This window comes from Phacochoerus africanus, chromosome 16, assembly GCF_016906955.1.
Source record: "Phacochoerus africanus isolate WHEZ1 chromosome 16, ROS_Pafr_v1, whole genome shotgun sequence".
Lineage (NCBI taxonomy): Eukaryota > Metazoa > Chordata > Mammalia > Artiodactyla > Suidae > Phacochoerus > Phacochoerus africanus.
The window spans coordinates 28,941,828-28,956,927 of NC_062559.1; the positions used below are offsets into that span (position 1 = coordinate 28,941,828).

The 15,100-nt window shown below is 43.9% G+C and overlaps 1 protein-coding gene across 2 annotated transcripts in view; it reads left to right on the forward strand.

Annotated features, from left to right (window-relative positions):
• The window catches only part of WNT2 (Wnt family member 2), a 48,684-nt gene extending 37,970 nt beyond the window's left edge, over positions 1–10,714 (forward strand). Inside the window, exons 5-6 of one of the 2 annotated variants that reach the window (XM_047763631.1) lie at positions 5,316–5,438; positions 10,398–10,714. In XM_047763631.1, coding sequence (XP_047619587.1) covers positions 5,316–5,438; positions 10,398–10,402 — 128 coding nt within the window. In that variant the 3' untranslated portion in view covers positions 10,403–10,714. Of the gene's footprint in view, positions 1–5,315; positions 6,168–10,397 lie in introns of those variants that run through there. The other variant, XM_047763630.1, reaches the window with a different exon arrangement.
• Positions 10,715–15,100: the final 4,386 nt, after the last annotated feature.

The window sequence follows — 15,100 nt, forward strand, 5'->3', positions numbered from 1 at the left end:
TTGCTATCAATAATAATGACTTCTTATTATAATTTTGGTAAAGGAAAGCAATACTAGCAATACTAACTTTTTTTTTTTTCTTTTTTGGTGGCTTCTGCACTCCGGAAAATGCTCTTTTCAGGGTTTTGATGAAATGGCTCTGTGTTCTGTTCAAATGACAAGCGTCAAAACTGCCCTTCTTCCTTAGTCTGTCATTAGATCTAATGAGATCCAAACCTCAAAGCAGGACCGACTTGCAGTCCATCCCACTACCCAGCTTCATCCTTCCCTTGAGTTGGCCCATCCTGGTGCCACTGGTAGCCTCAGAGGGGCCATTACTGATCCAGACAGCGACCTCACTGCTGTTGTCACATCAGTGGCCCTCAGCCTTTAAAACCCCATCTCTTCTTTTCTTCTGGGCCCTCGTTATGACCTGTTTGGGCAGCCCGTGGGGAGTGGTATGTTCAGATTCATCGTTATGTTCCGGCATTCTGTAACTGAACATTGAACTGCTGAGGCATCTCATGGCCGGAGCTTTTGTCTCCTTTCCTGAAACCACTTCTGAGTTAAGCTCTTGCCGGCGGCCACCCCTTAGTCTGCTCCCCTTAGAATCTGGACAAGGTTACAGTCACTTCACTGAGAAACCTTCTGCTCAGATGGAGTTCAGTTTAGTTTGTTCGCTTGGGACACAAAACCACTATGCCCATTATTCAAGGCCAAGTTAGGGTCACCAGCTTGGACCTCCTCGGGCTTATAAGCCACCAAGGAAAGACTGCCCAGTTCAATGTCAGTAAAAGGCCTGTCCTATTCAGGAATGAGGCGCTATGCCTCCCTATCCTGGCCCCTGTGCTCCACAGCCCCAAAAGGGATAAGGAATTCTAATCACATGAAGATGTATTTATATGCTGATAAATTCATATCAGTGTTTATTGGTGTGCAAGGTTTACAAACAAAAATGCATAAAAGGTAAAAATTCAGAGTCCCTCTGAGATGGCAGGTGAGAGCACTTTTCGCACCCCCTAGGGGTCTCATTTATACCCATGGCTTCAGCTGCCACCTCTGAACAAAAGACTTCCTGATCCTGCATCTCCATCCTGACCTCTGTCCTGCATCCCAGAAAAGGTTTTCAGTGATGACCCATGCTACGGCCAACTCAGCGTGTTGCTAATAAGCTCGTTATCTTTCCTTAAAGCCTGCCCCCCCACAAGGTGTCCCCACCTCAGGAACTGTCACCCGCAAACCCAGGCACTCACATCAGAAGGCTGGGAGCATTTCTTGACTCTCCTCATCCCAGCCACCCGTCTGATCAGTCATCATGTCCAGCGGTGTCACCTCCTCAGCTTCTCTCCCATCCCTACTCACACTGTCTCTGTCCAGACCACTCGCGTGCTGCCCAGAGTACTTTGCTGGTCTCTAACTTGTCTCCTTGCCTTCACCCTGGCCCCCTTCGATCCAGCCACCTATAGGGATCCCTCTGAAATGCAAATCAAATCATGTCACCATTTTGTGTAGAAACTCCTCATTGCTCTTGGGTTAAAATGTGAAGCCCTTAACCTGGTACACAAGTCCTTTCACAGGCAGCTCCCACCCACTGGTCCCACTCATCTCCTGCCACCATCTCCTTTGAGCACTACTTTCCAATTGTGGTGAACACTTTTCTGCTCCTCGTGTATTTCCAAGTCTTTGCATATGTGACCTCAGCTGCTGCCTCCTCATCCCCCTCTTCCACCCTTCCTCCTCTTCTTGTTATTAACTATAAAACGCATACAGCAAAGTTTGTGTATCACATGTGAATTGTCTCAAATGAGCACCCATAGGTAACACGTGCCCAGATCAAGAACCTGAAAAGGACAGTATCCCAGAGGCCTCCTTTGTGTCCCTTTTCATTAGCGCCCCCACCCCATAAAATCATTACCCTGATTTCTCACAGCACAGACTAGTTTTCCCCACTTTTGTTCTTTATATAAATAAAAACCTACCCTGTGTGTCAGGTATCTCCTACTTCATAACAAACCATCAATCAACCTAATGACCTGAAACACCTTAAAGTTCCACCTTTAGCCTCATCACTCCTTGTAGCTCTGCTCTTTTATCCACTTGATCATCAAGCTCCCTGAAAACTGCATACATTCAGTCACCACCTGGTCTCTTCTACTATTCACTCTTCAATCCACTCCATCCAACTCTATTGTCCCACTGAAGCCCCTCTCATCAAAGGGCACCAATTACCTTCTTATTGTTAAACCAAATAACACTTTTCAGTCTTTTCCTACTGACACTGTCCCCACCCCACCTCACCCTTTAATTCAGTGAGTCACCAAGTCCTAGTGATTCTTCCTCTTTAACCCATCATATGTTTGTCCTCCTTCTGTCTCTACTCATTATCTCTTGTCTGGACTAATCCAACAGTCTCAGGATACCTCCCTGCCCCAACCTACTCTTCCAGATTTATCATTTCAACATATTTTCTCTGAATAAAAATTTGGATAGGCTCACCTCCCACCGTGGAATAAAATCCATATTGCAGCAAGGCAGGAAGACTCTTTGACCTGTTGCTACAACCTCCCTTTCCATGCTCTTTGCCTAACACACACCATCTACTTTGGCTACATGGAATCTGCACTGTCTTGTGTGAACTTGACCTCTTAATTTCTTCTGGGAGATTCTCTTTTGCAAGAAATGCCTTTTGCCCCATTTCCCCCCTTCAAATCATCTGTTCATCTTTCATGTCATATCTCTAAGGCCACCTCCTCTACACAACCATTAGCAGCTCTTTTTTTGGTCCTATTTGCTACTACTCATATTAATGCTAATAAATATCATTATTATAATATGCTTGTCTCATTCCCCTTAGAACATAAACTCTTCAAGGCAGGCAGGATCTTTGTTTTTTGCACTGACACAGCCCAAGCTCCCAGAGCTGTGCCTAGTACATAGTAGCCACTCTTGTCAAACACTTGTTAAGTGAATAAATGGTTAACAATTACTTAGCTCTTATTATGCCAGGCACTTCCAGGCATTATCACATTCCATCCTCACCACAGTCTATGAGGAAGGAACTGTTTTTATCCCAATTTTTGCATAGGAGGAAACTGAAGCTTAATGAGATTAAGTAACTTGCCCAAGGTCATGCAGTTGATACTTAGTAAAGCTAGAATTTAAACCCTGATTTGTCCAAGCCCTAAATAACCTCACTGTACTGTCTTGAGCTTTGCAGTAGTATTTTCACAAAACTCTACTCTTGGTTATAGTAGGTCTTCAGCAAATGGAGCAGTTTTCTTGAACTAGTGGAGATACCTCTTCTATATATTTATCCCTTTGTTATGAGTTCCCTGAGAATAGGAACCAGACCCTAACTATTTTATTTCCTCACCACCACCAAAACCAAGTAGCCACACAGTGTCTTACACATGTTTGTGTTCACCAGTGTTTATTGAATTAAATAAACGGGTGTGCTGTTAAGAGGCAGCATTTGGCAGTGAGTCCTTTTTGCACAATCAGTAATTTTGAGCACTGTCCTGATGATTGCCACGATTTCAGGCCCAGCTGCTCTCTCCTATAACCCTTTGCTTCTTCAGCACGATGTAGGCTCAGAGCCATCCCTGGCTGACCCACCCCCGACCCTGACCCCGGCCCTTTGCCATCCTTCCTGTCCTTATGAAACTCCCCTGCCTGTCTTCCTGCCGTCAGTGCCCCTGATCACGCAGAGCAAGTCCTGCCCCCTCCCTCTACTCTTCTTGACCCCACGCCCTCCTTGAACCTGGCTGCTTCCCTGGTCATTCTTGACAGGCAGGGCAACATGACATTTATATAGATAATTGGAACACAGGGCGGATTGTGATAAACACAGAGGGAGTCACGAGGCACTGGAGGAATTATGAAGAGGGAGAAATTCCTAGTTAAATGATGGAGGAACGGAAAATGAAGTCACTGTCTTTTTCATCCTGATAAAAGTTGTTTTTTCTTTTAAATAAAAAGTTTAGCTTTTCTAGGTTTATCTTTTATTTAGGATTGTCAATTGCAAGTAATAGAAATTTGAGTGGTTTGAACTAAAGGGGGAAATTTATTATAAGGCTACACATTCTCTAGGAATCCAAAGATTGGAATGCAGCCCGACCTCAGAGAGAAATGTCCAGAAAATAGTCCAGGATCTGGGCAGCCTTCTCTTTCCATGTCTTATCCTCACTGATTCTATACTGACCTCCTCTAGTCCACAGACCTCTTCATGCTACATGGCCTCCATGGGCTACTGAGTTTATATTTGGAATGTATACTGCCTCCATCAGCGTCATAAATCCTCAGGGACATCTACCTGATTGGCCCAGCTCCAGTCAGGTGCTCACTCTGGTCTAATCACCTGCTGCCAACAGAGCAGAGTCATGTTGTTCAACACGGCTGCCAGGCTCCGGCTCTGTACAGGAGGAAACAGTAGAAAGGATCATTGTAAGCTGAGCAGACTCTCCAAAAATGTCCACTACACTTGATTCTGTTATCTGATAATGCTCTTGTGCAAGAATTCTGGGTGCTTCCCCAGGAAGAGAACAACTAAGAAGCTTCCTACTTTTGAAATTCTTTGAGAAACAAATACATAAATATGAATTGGTATTTAGCAAACATCATCCTAATTAAGACAATGTCCACTCATCATCATAACAGGCTTTTTATATCAGTTTTATTCATCAAAGACCTTAGAATCCTGGCTTCAATCAAATGCCTCACACACAACCACATCCAGATGGTTCATTAGACCAAAGCTCAAAAGATCAACCAAACTGGGCATCACTCCCTCTCAAAGGTCTTACACAAAGGATGCCCACACCTCCCCTCTAGCAACCAGAGTTCTCTTGTCTTATAAGCCAGTGTAGTCAGGTCCAGGGAGACAGAGTCCCCTTCCTTCAAAGTTTCCACACACCAGAAATTCTAAGACAGCTAACTTTAGCCACTGCTCCCTTAATGTGGTTTGACGTCGGGAAAGAGGGGACTAAGATAAAACCTTTCATTCTCATCTGACCTTGTCCATTGAGTGACCCATCAATCCAAGGCTGAGGGAGGATAACCTGAAAAGTTTAGTCAACTAGAAGTGGGAGTGCTGGAGTCAGGATAACCATGGCAGATCCAAAGCTTCACGTCTATCCTTCCTGGACTCAGCCCTTGCTGCAGGTGGCTCCCAGGGTTGACACACACTGCATGGGCCCACAGAATTGGTGGTAAGGCCTCCGGCCCTGGTGAGGTGGCATCAGGGGCCCGTGCAGGAGGATGACCTCACAACCCTTCCTCCCGAAGCATATCGTATTCCACTCACCATTTCAGTGACACCCCCCTGGCTTATTTTCCAGGCTCCCTGGGTACAGCAGGTCGTGTGTGCAACCTGACTTCCCGAGGCATGGACAGCTGTGAAGTCATGTGCTGTGGGAGAGGCTATGACACCTCCCGAGTCACTCGGATGACCAAGTGCGAGTGTAAGTTCCACTGGTGCTGTGCCGTGCGCTGCCAGGACTGCCTGGAGGCCCTGGATGTGCACACATGCAAGGCCCCAAAGAGCGCTGACTGGGCGGCTCCCACATGACCCCAGCAGAGGTGGCCATCCACCTTCCCTCCCACAAGGACGTCATAGGATCTGCAAGGATGCTGGGTCTTTGGGTTCTCACTGGGAGATATTTCCTAAGGCATGTGGCCTTCATCTCTATGGAAGCCCCTTCTCCCTCCCTTGGGACCCAGGACTGGGGCCACTCGCTGCACATTAAACCTGCCCTATTCTCTCTGACTTCCAGCATTCTGGGGCACATCTCTTGCTGGTCATGACAGGCTGTTAAAGGGGAAGGGGGATGGGCCTAGGTCACTGTCTCCACCCACCTAGACACCTCTTCTTTCTAGAGAAGTTGGCCAGAGGGAAAAAGAGTGTCTCAAAGGAGCTTCCTCTGTGTTTTTCAACAAATATTCACGGTTAAGAAATTCTATACTTCTCTCTGGAGGATAAAATAAAGACAGCAGGATCGACCCCCACAGAATTAACTTTAATTCTTGACAAGACCAAGCAGGGTTTTTGCTTGATCAAGTGATTTTCACAGCCACCACCTCTCGGGTAATTGGTAATTGGCTGGGAAAACAATGACTTTCAATAAAACTTGGGTTTCAAATGCAGTATTTCAAGGCAATTTTGCCATATTAAAATCTGGTGTGACAAGGTCGGTCGGTTGGTACAGTTTGGAATCTTTGCAATAGCAAAAGCCTCAGAAAGTGACTGCTTTGCATCACTGCCCACTTGATATAAAGAACCTTTTAGGGAATGAGATCACTTAGCATCTGAAGGGAGTTAAGACGACTGACAGTATTCTGACAGTACGTTCTAACTATTGAGGGAAGATGGAGGGAAGTAACCTAGTGAGTGGAAGCAGAAAATGTGTCTGTATAGATAAGGGAAAACAGGGAAAATAAAATTCCTATCTGGGTGATGCCTGTGGCTCATGGAATTTAGTAACTGAGAGGCTGTAAGAATGAAAACTTGGGGATGACAAGACCAGAGAACCAAAATGCTGACAGAGCGGTTTCCAGAGCAAAATCTTGCCTGGACAGTCTCTACCATAAGCGGATGTCTAAAAGAAGCTAGCCACATGTGACAAGAAGCATCAACTAGTAACCATCACCTTTCAAGCACAGTGTAAAGACCTGTCATATTTAATTGTGTTCATTGGATGCTTACAAGATAAGATACCATAGCCTAAAGCAAATGACACATAGCCCTGCTTATAAAGTTGGCAATCCTAGTGTATTATATTGCAAACAAATAGTAACTTGGAGAGTATATTTAAGGGACCCAGCTGTAATTACAGAAACATCAATATGCAAATTGTGGTCAGCTTTTGCCAGGAGCCAAAAGATGACATCCAGGGAAAATGGAGAGGCTGCCTGCCCCATTTAATGTATTAGATGAAAGAAAGGTGAAATGCATGCAGCTACTTCTCATCCCCTGCGCATTAGTTTCTTGTTCTAAATGTGATCTCTCCACAGAGCTGTATTAACAGGATGATTCATTCTGTACATCTGGTGTCAAATCACTGATGCTTGAACATCCTTTGATACTTTGGCTTCCAGGTTCTCTCTCTTTGCTTTAGAGTAGCATATTTAGACCAAGACTTAAGAAATCAACCTTCTGGAGTGATTTTCCATAATGATATTTGCCTCCTAGCTTTCTTAAAAATGACATCACCAAACCTCAAAATTAGTTGTCTGATTTTTCCAAAGCGGTCTTTCTTCTTTTTATTCCCCATGGAATAAAATTTTATTCCATGGAAATTTTATTCCCCATGGAAAAAATTCAGAGGATGGGAGGAGTGGAGCATGATGGTAGCGGCTCTGAGCCCAGTGTGGGTCCACAGGGAGAGTAGAGGGCCAAGCAGATAAGCTCAGTCTTGTGCTGAAGCTTGCGTGGGAGGATGGAGGCACTTTCTTGTGGGGAGGGGTGTCCCAAGCCACCAGCCTCTCTTCCTACTGGATGAACTGGGAAGTCAAAAATCCATAGATATATTTAGATGTGGAAAGGAACTTAGAGGACATCCTAGCTCCCCACAGCCTGTATCTGGGGAAACTGAGTCCAAGAGAGGTTGGGGGGTGGTGGTAAAGGGATTGGTACAAACACCAGCCATTGCTCCCACAAACAAGACCACACCCCAAGAGTCTTCAAGAAAGCTAAGCACTTTATCTATTAAATGAAACTAGTTTGCCTCAGAGTTAAGTTGGTAGACACTAAATAATTTTAGCATCATGAGGGGATGTTCATTGCTCATTTCTTTATTCCTGGGATGTTTAGATTGGACTTTCTTTTTAAACTGCAATGTATTCTTCCTGATAAGAAGGGGACAAGACATGTTCATGTCCCCTCGCTCATAAATTGCCCCTTGCTGCATAAATTGCCCTAATTTGTAAGAGAGACTATGGCAGCCATCTCAAGGGGCAATAGATGCAGCCACTGCGGAGGGCAAAATAAGAGAGTGAGAATTTTTGTCTGCTTTTATTCTGAAAGAGAAATCTCCATAATTGTGGAAAGAATCTCCAAATTTTTAAAAAGGGGAAGATAATTTCAAACTCATTTTCCTTAGGGCTTGGTAAAGGATCAATATTTCATGATTCTAAAAGATACTAAATTCTTGATTATCTGAGGATTTTAAGGGAATATATGGCATGCATCATCCAAAATAAAATGAGTGAACCCATTCAGGTCAAATTGCCTTATAAAGTCCCTCCCAATAAAAATCTTACAATAAACTGAAGTTTTCTAAGTGCAAGATGATGCCCATTGATTTTCTGCCATACCTGAAAACCTTCCACATAGTAGATGTTGACTAGTTCACTGGAGTTTTCTTCAACAAAGATATCATCTGCTCATGGTTCTGAGACTTAGCAGATGGGTTGTTTTCTTCAATAGGTTTGCCTCTAAATTGGTCTGCGCTGCGGACCAATCTTTGTATTCTGTGAACACGCTTTGTCAAGGTACATTCCAGTTACAGCCTTTGGTAGAGTCCCTCATGCTCTGAAAGTATTAACACCCTGCCCTGAGAGGCTAGCTTATCCCCTCAAATGGTCTAAACTCAAGCACAAATGCCCCCGCCTTTGTGCCATGACCACCCTCAGCTCTGGTTCTATGCCCCTCAGATGGGGGCCCTGGCATATTATCGGACCACAGCTGCTTCAGGATGGAGGTGGGAAAGGCACAGGGCACCCCTGAACACTACCTATCTGCTCTTCCTTATATGGGCATCACTGGATTGAAATGAGCAGCCCCAGAGGGATCCATCAAATGGCAATTTAATCTGCACGTGGCCTGGACCTGAGGGCGGGCGGGGGTGGGGGTGGGGTGGGGTGGGGGAGGGTGGTAGTAAGAGGGAAAGCCCTGGGTACCTGTTGCCAAGTGACCAGCTGAGTTTAATGATGGTGGAGAGTGGCTGTTTCAGCTTTTGTAGGTATCCCTCCACCCCTCCTTCTGCTGTTGCTTCCCTGTCCCCTCCCAGCACCTACTTCCAAGGCATCTGGAGGCCCCTGAGCCTCAGGGCCTCAGGCCTCTGCTCAGATGTCCATACCTGCTATGCAGCTCTGCTCCAGGCTGCCAAGGTTAATTTTAAGAGATGTTTTCAATTGTCACAATCATGGGCCTTTTTACAGGAGTTATTACAAAGCATGAAAACATCGGGTGTCACATTTCTCTTTCCAGGAAGGTAGCTTTAACATCAGAAAATCCAACTTCACGTTGACATTTCTAGGCCTTATTAACTTATTAAAGAATCTTACATCAACTCTGTGAGACCTACAGCAGGACTCCCTCTCTCAGAGGCAGCCAACATGACCGTGCATGTGCTTGGGTTTGACAGTATTTTCAAGCCAGGATATTGTTGTTACTTCTCATTTATTAAAGGCTGGCCCGGGGCCGGGGTTGTCTCGCTCAGCTAAAGAACATTCATCTCCCCTCTTGCCCACTCTCAAAATAAAGGCTCAGAGAGGTGTCTAGTGGACCAGAACCATTCTTTTGTGTCTATTTACTGTACTTCAACCCGAGTTTCCTTATCTTAAGAGCAAGAGTTGTACTCTCAACAAACAGACCTCCCAGTTCCAATGCTGGTAAATTGCTTTTGTCCGTCTGTGCTGACCTTGTGCAAAGCAGTCCACTGGTGTAAGCTGACAGCCAAGGCATGCTGATTTTGACCTTCTCCTTACCTAGGCGGCGAAAATTTTCACTCATCCATGAGAATGTTCTTTACATTTTTCTGGGGATCAACAAGGTGACAGGTGGTTTGCAAAGCCCAACATGATCATTATTTTTCTAAGTTGTAGTTGTTCCAGCTCTGGTTTTTTTCTCCCTGATATTCACATGGATTCTTGTTTAGCCAAACCTCCCACTTCCACAAGCTAATAAAAGTGTCATGCAGATTGTTATAAAGAACTATTGTTATTTACAAGTCTACATTTTCTGTGAAATCAGAACATAATAAAGTGAATTTTTGGTGTTGACTTTGTTATTTTAAACTTGTGATAGTCTTGTCAAACCCTCTGGTGAAAAGAAATCCCCGGAGGTTATGGAAATGATTCCCTTGCCTTTTTTAGGACCACACTTACCGCAACTTGAGGTGTCTTTCAAGTTTGTAAAGGTTTTCAGGGAAGGCATGACTTACTGACAACAACTCTTGTGAGTTCATGGGTGAGGTTTGTATCCCAGATTGAGAAATTATTCCAGATTTTCACCCGTGTTCTCCTGTGGTTGCCATCTAAGTGCTTATCCCCTTTCGGTGCCAAGCATGTTTGGCAGCGTTTATAAATCCGGTTTCTCTCCATAGCAGCTAGATCCAGCCCCGCTGACTTGTCTGTATTACTGTTTTCCGTATAAGTGCTTGCTCTCTGCTAAAATGCTTTTTTTTTTTTTTTTCTCTCAGCTTGATTAAAAACATACAAGATCCCTCACCTTTCACTGAGATCTGTGCATCCTGATCGAGCGTGCCTCTTACACACAAGTAGCAAAAACCCAGGATATGGGGATAAGCTCTCCTCCAGCAAGGGAAATTCACCCCCATTTTCTCTCCCCTGTGGAAATATGTTTGGGGGTGACCGAAGCAAGGCGCTGTCTGCATGTACTTCAAGCACCTCAAGGTGACCAGCGCCCCTGAGTCACGCTGCTCCCTGTCCCTCTAGAATCCCATCCTTCTTTCCAGAAATTCCCACACTTGAATGACCTGAAGAAAAAGTGACAACACAACGTGTCTGTGTTTTTCAAAGAGCATTTCCCCAGACATTTTTGCCCAGACGTTGTCCATGAAATTCCCCTTTTATCTCAGCTTTGTATGAGAGGCTGTTCTGCATGTTGTAGGATCTTGAGAAGCAACTCTGGTCTCTAATCACTGGATGCCAAAAACAACTCCCCTTCTCTTCAGTGTGACAACCAAAAGTGTCACAAACATTGCCAGATGGGGGCACGGGGCGACAATGACACTGTTCCTGGTTGAGAGCCTAACACTTATTTTCTTTTTCTTTTTTGGCTTTTTAGGGCCATACCCTCGGCCTACAAAGGTTCCCAGACTAGGGGTTGAATCAGAGCTGTAGCCTCTGGCCTCCTCCACAGCCACAGCAACAAAGGATCTGAGCTGTGTCTGCAACCTGCACCACAGCTCACCACCACGCTGGATCCTTAACCTGCCAAGCAAGGCCAAGGATCGAACCTGCATCCTTGCGGATACTAGTCAGATTCGTTTCCGCTGAGCCACAGCAGGAACTCTGAGACCCTAACACTTTAAGTCTTCTATTAAAAAAGCAATCCGTATATACTCCTGCCATTTTCAGTTAGAACACCTTACTGGGAGTATTTGTTGAATGGGATTAATTCTCAGGATTACTATAACAGACCAGCTGGGAAGGCATTTTTCAGAAAGGGTGTGGTGTGGAACCCGTCAGCAGCACGGGCCAGAAAGAGCCAGGCTGAGACTGAAGGGTCCCTTAGGCCTACGCTGTGTCCTGGGAGGGCGGAAAAGCACACGGGGCTCCAGAGTTTCTGAGGACGGCAGTCAAAAAAAAGGATGAAATGTCAGCAAGGGGAAACAACAATGTGGTTTTAGAAGCGGGAGGCAGAATTCTTCTGAGGAACTACTCCATTTCACAACACTCTGTAGGGGATAAAAGGCCCAAGGATATGGCCTGGAAGGTGGAGCAGTGAGAACATTCTAGCTCTGCCTAAAATAGTTAAGTAATTTTTGAGTTTCTCAGGGCAGAAAGGGTAAGAGTCAAGAGGGGGCACTGCCAATGGGCAAAGTTTGAGTTTCAAGCAAAGAGAGAGTTTCCAGGTGAAGGCCAGGGTGGGTATCAGCTGCAGGTTGTGCATACACACACACCGCCAGTTGTCCCTATCGCAGGTACTCCAGCCTCATACAGGTGGTATTTCGGTGAGTGAAGGAACTTAGAGAGCTGTCCAACATGTGCCAACCAAGGTGGGAAAGGGCCAGCCTGTGCTGGACACGAGGTGGGGTCGGGTGGGAAACGGAAGAAGCTGGGTGACAAACAAAATGAGCGGTCACCCCAGCTGACAGGAGAACTTGGAGCGGATAACTGGCTGAAAGAAGGAAACGGAAAGCCTGTCTTCTTTTACTTGACAATTTTTCACGAGCCAAACTGGATTTCTATGTAGGTTCTTTACCCAAAGAAGAGCAGAGGAGAACCACTTGGATGAACAGAAGAACCCTTCATCTGTCCCTTCACACTGCGATCCAGTTCTAGATAATAAAGCATGATTCAAATCCGATCAGCACGCTCAACTAACCATGTAGACTATTTTTGAACTTAACTAGATTTTGTCATTTCCCAGTACTGACTAACCCTGTGAAAGCCCCTGTAATTGAATCACAGGCTCTGGATTTCCCCAGGCGGTCTACACGATCCTATCTTAACAGCATCGCAGGCTTTCCTAAGTTCCACAGATGAGAGGAATCACATTACTGCCTGTAAACCCAATTCAAATGATTCTGTGATGAAGATGCAGCCAGTATCCACTCAGCCGGCTTGCTCATGCTGGGCACTTGGGCAGAGGCTGGGGAGCTCGGCAAACCCATCTGCAAATGTTTAGGGGCCTCGTGTTACAGGTGGAGGTTGCACACCAGCCGAACAAATCGCGGGAAATACAGACAACGAAATCTGAATGGGAGTCTCTGAAAGTCAACCCACCCATATATAAACTTTGGCATCTGCCCCTTGATCATTATTCTCCAACAGCAATGAAGACTTCATGAAAGGCCTTGAACTCTGAGTTGTCATTATGGAATTGTGCTTAATCAAGACAAATATTCCCAGCCTAAAGAGTACAACTAGGAGAAAGGAGTACGGGTTTAATTTTCTTATATATTGCTGTAACTATAAACAGTGCCTTATCTTCTCAACAACGCTCATGAAATAATAAGCACTCGTGTTCTTTAAAGTATTTACACCAGCCCTTGGAGATTTTATTACAATCATGATTCACAGATGAGAAATTTTCCTCCTCTACAGTGTTTATTAACTGGAGTAGAGTTACTCAGTAGACGGTCTATACAGACAAATAAATCTGAATACATCTTCTGGCTATTAATCATTCATTCATTGGTGATTTTCATTTATTTTTCCAGAACTGAGTGATTGTATCAAGGTGATCCTTGATAAATTAGAAGTCTGGGATGTATGTATTCATACTACCATATATAAAATAGATAACCAACAAGACCTGCTCTATAGTATATAGCACAGGGAACTATATTCAATATTCTATAACAGCCTATAAGGGAAAATAATTTGAAAGAGATATATATATAGGTACACACACACACACACACACACACGTACCGAATCTCTTTGCTGTGCTTCTGAAACACAGCATGCAGATCAACTATACTTCAATTAAAAAAAAAAAAAAGATGATCCCTCTGGTTTGCAGATTGTACACTTGTAATTTAAGAGTTTCTGAAAATTCTGTTGTTCTGTCATAGGAAAAGGACTTCCACATGAGGATCCTTCCAGGATCCTGAGAGTGAGGATTCATGGAATCATAGAAGGTAACATTTGGAAGGAACAATACACATAATTTATTCCCACCTCTGCATTTTATTCATGGGAAAAAAAAAGAAATCTCATTGTTTAGACTGTGATGTAAGCAAGAGACTCTGAATCATCTTCAGGGAAGAACAGTTATTATTCATTCCATCAGTCTGTATTGAGCATCTTCTATGAGTCAATGCTGTGCTACATACTGGAAATGCAGCAGTGACTAAGGCAGACATGCCCTTTCCCAGAGCCTTCTGGGGGGGCTACACGGGACACGTGTATTTTACCTCTTTAGAAGCACTTTCACATGCATGGCTGAATCTACTCCTTAGACCCACCCTTAGATATAGACATGAATATTCTTTTTTTTTTTTGGCTGTGCCCATGGCACACAGAAGTTCCCAGGCCAGGGAATGAACATAAGCCACAGCAGTGACAAAGATGAATACTTAACTTATAGGCCACAGGATACTCCAATTCTCTTTTTTAATATGAGATATGCTTCAGAGATTTAGTAATTTTCCCAAGACCATAAAAAGGCCTAGAAGAGGCAGAGCCTGGACTCAAATGTTCATTTTCTAACTCACTCCAGGTACTTCTCTATTATAACAGAGTGCTCTCTGCTTAAAACTCAATGAGAAGTATTCTGTCCAATGGGCTAGTGAAAAGGACTTACCTGGTTCCATGACCATATTTTTCAAACAAAAATGAGGACGTATGGACTGCCAAAGGATTTCTAATTTCATTTATGTGTAATCCAGACAGAAAATCATTGTAGAGGCACATGTAAAAAAAGCTCTACTAGGAAGTGCCTTTTAGTTATACATTTAACTTTTATTTAAAATAAAATCATTTTGAGATTTTTCTAGAAAATCTGGTAATTTCTGGTAATAAAAAATCTACTCTGTCATGTGAAATAATCCACAATTGAAGAGGGTTCAAAAATATGTATCAATTCAAATATGGTATGACTTATATTCCACAATATTACCCAAATTCCTATCTAATGCTTGATTACTCAGGTTAAATTAACATGCCAATTTTTTTTTATTATTATTATCTTTTTAGGGCTGCACTTGCGGTGTAAGGAAGTTCTCAGGCTAGGGGTCAAATTGGAGCTACAGCTGCCAGCCTAAGCCACAGCCACAGTAACGCTAGATCCGAGCCACATCTGCAACCTACACCACAGCTCACAGCAATGCCAGATACTTAACCCACTGATCGAGGTCAGGGATCAAACCCATGTCCTCATAAATACTAGTCGGGTTCCTTACTGCTGAGCCATGACGGGAACACTCAACATGTCAATAATTTTTAAAAATACTTTTCATAATACTCTTGGGTCCTTACCCTGAAGAAGGAGACTGTTAAAATTTTCTTAGCAACAATGCCCAAGAAAAAAAATTCAGAATCATATTCAAATATAAGAATGTATTTTAAAATATTTTAAAGGCACAGTGTTCATAAATATATTAGCATCTATTAGCAATAATATTTTTACCTTGTGTAACATGACGTATGGGTGGTCTTTCTCTCCATAAGGCAATTTGGGAAGATTTGTATAATCCTGGATTATTAGGTA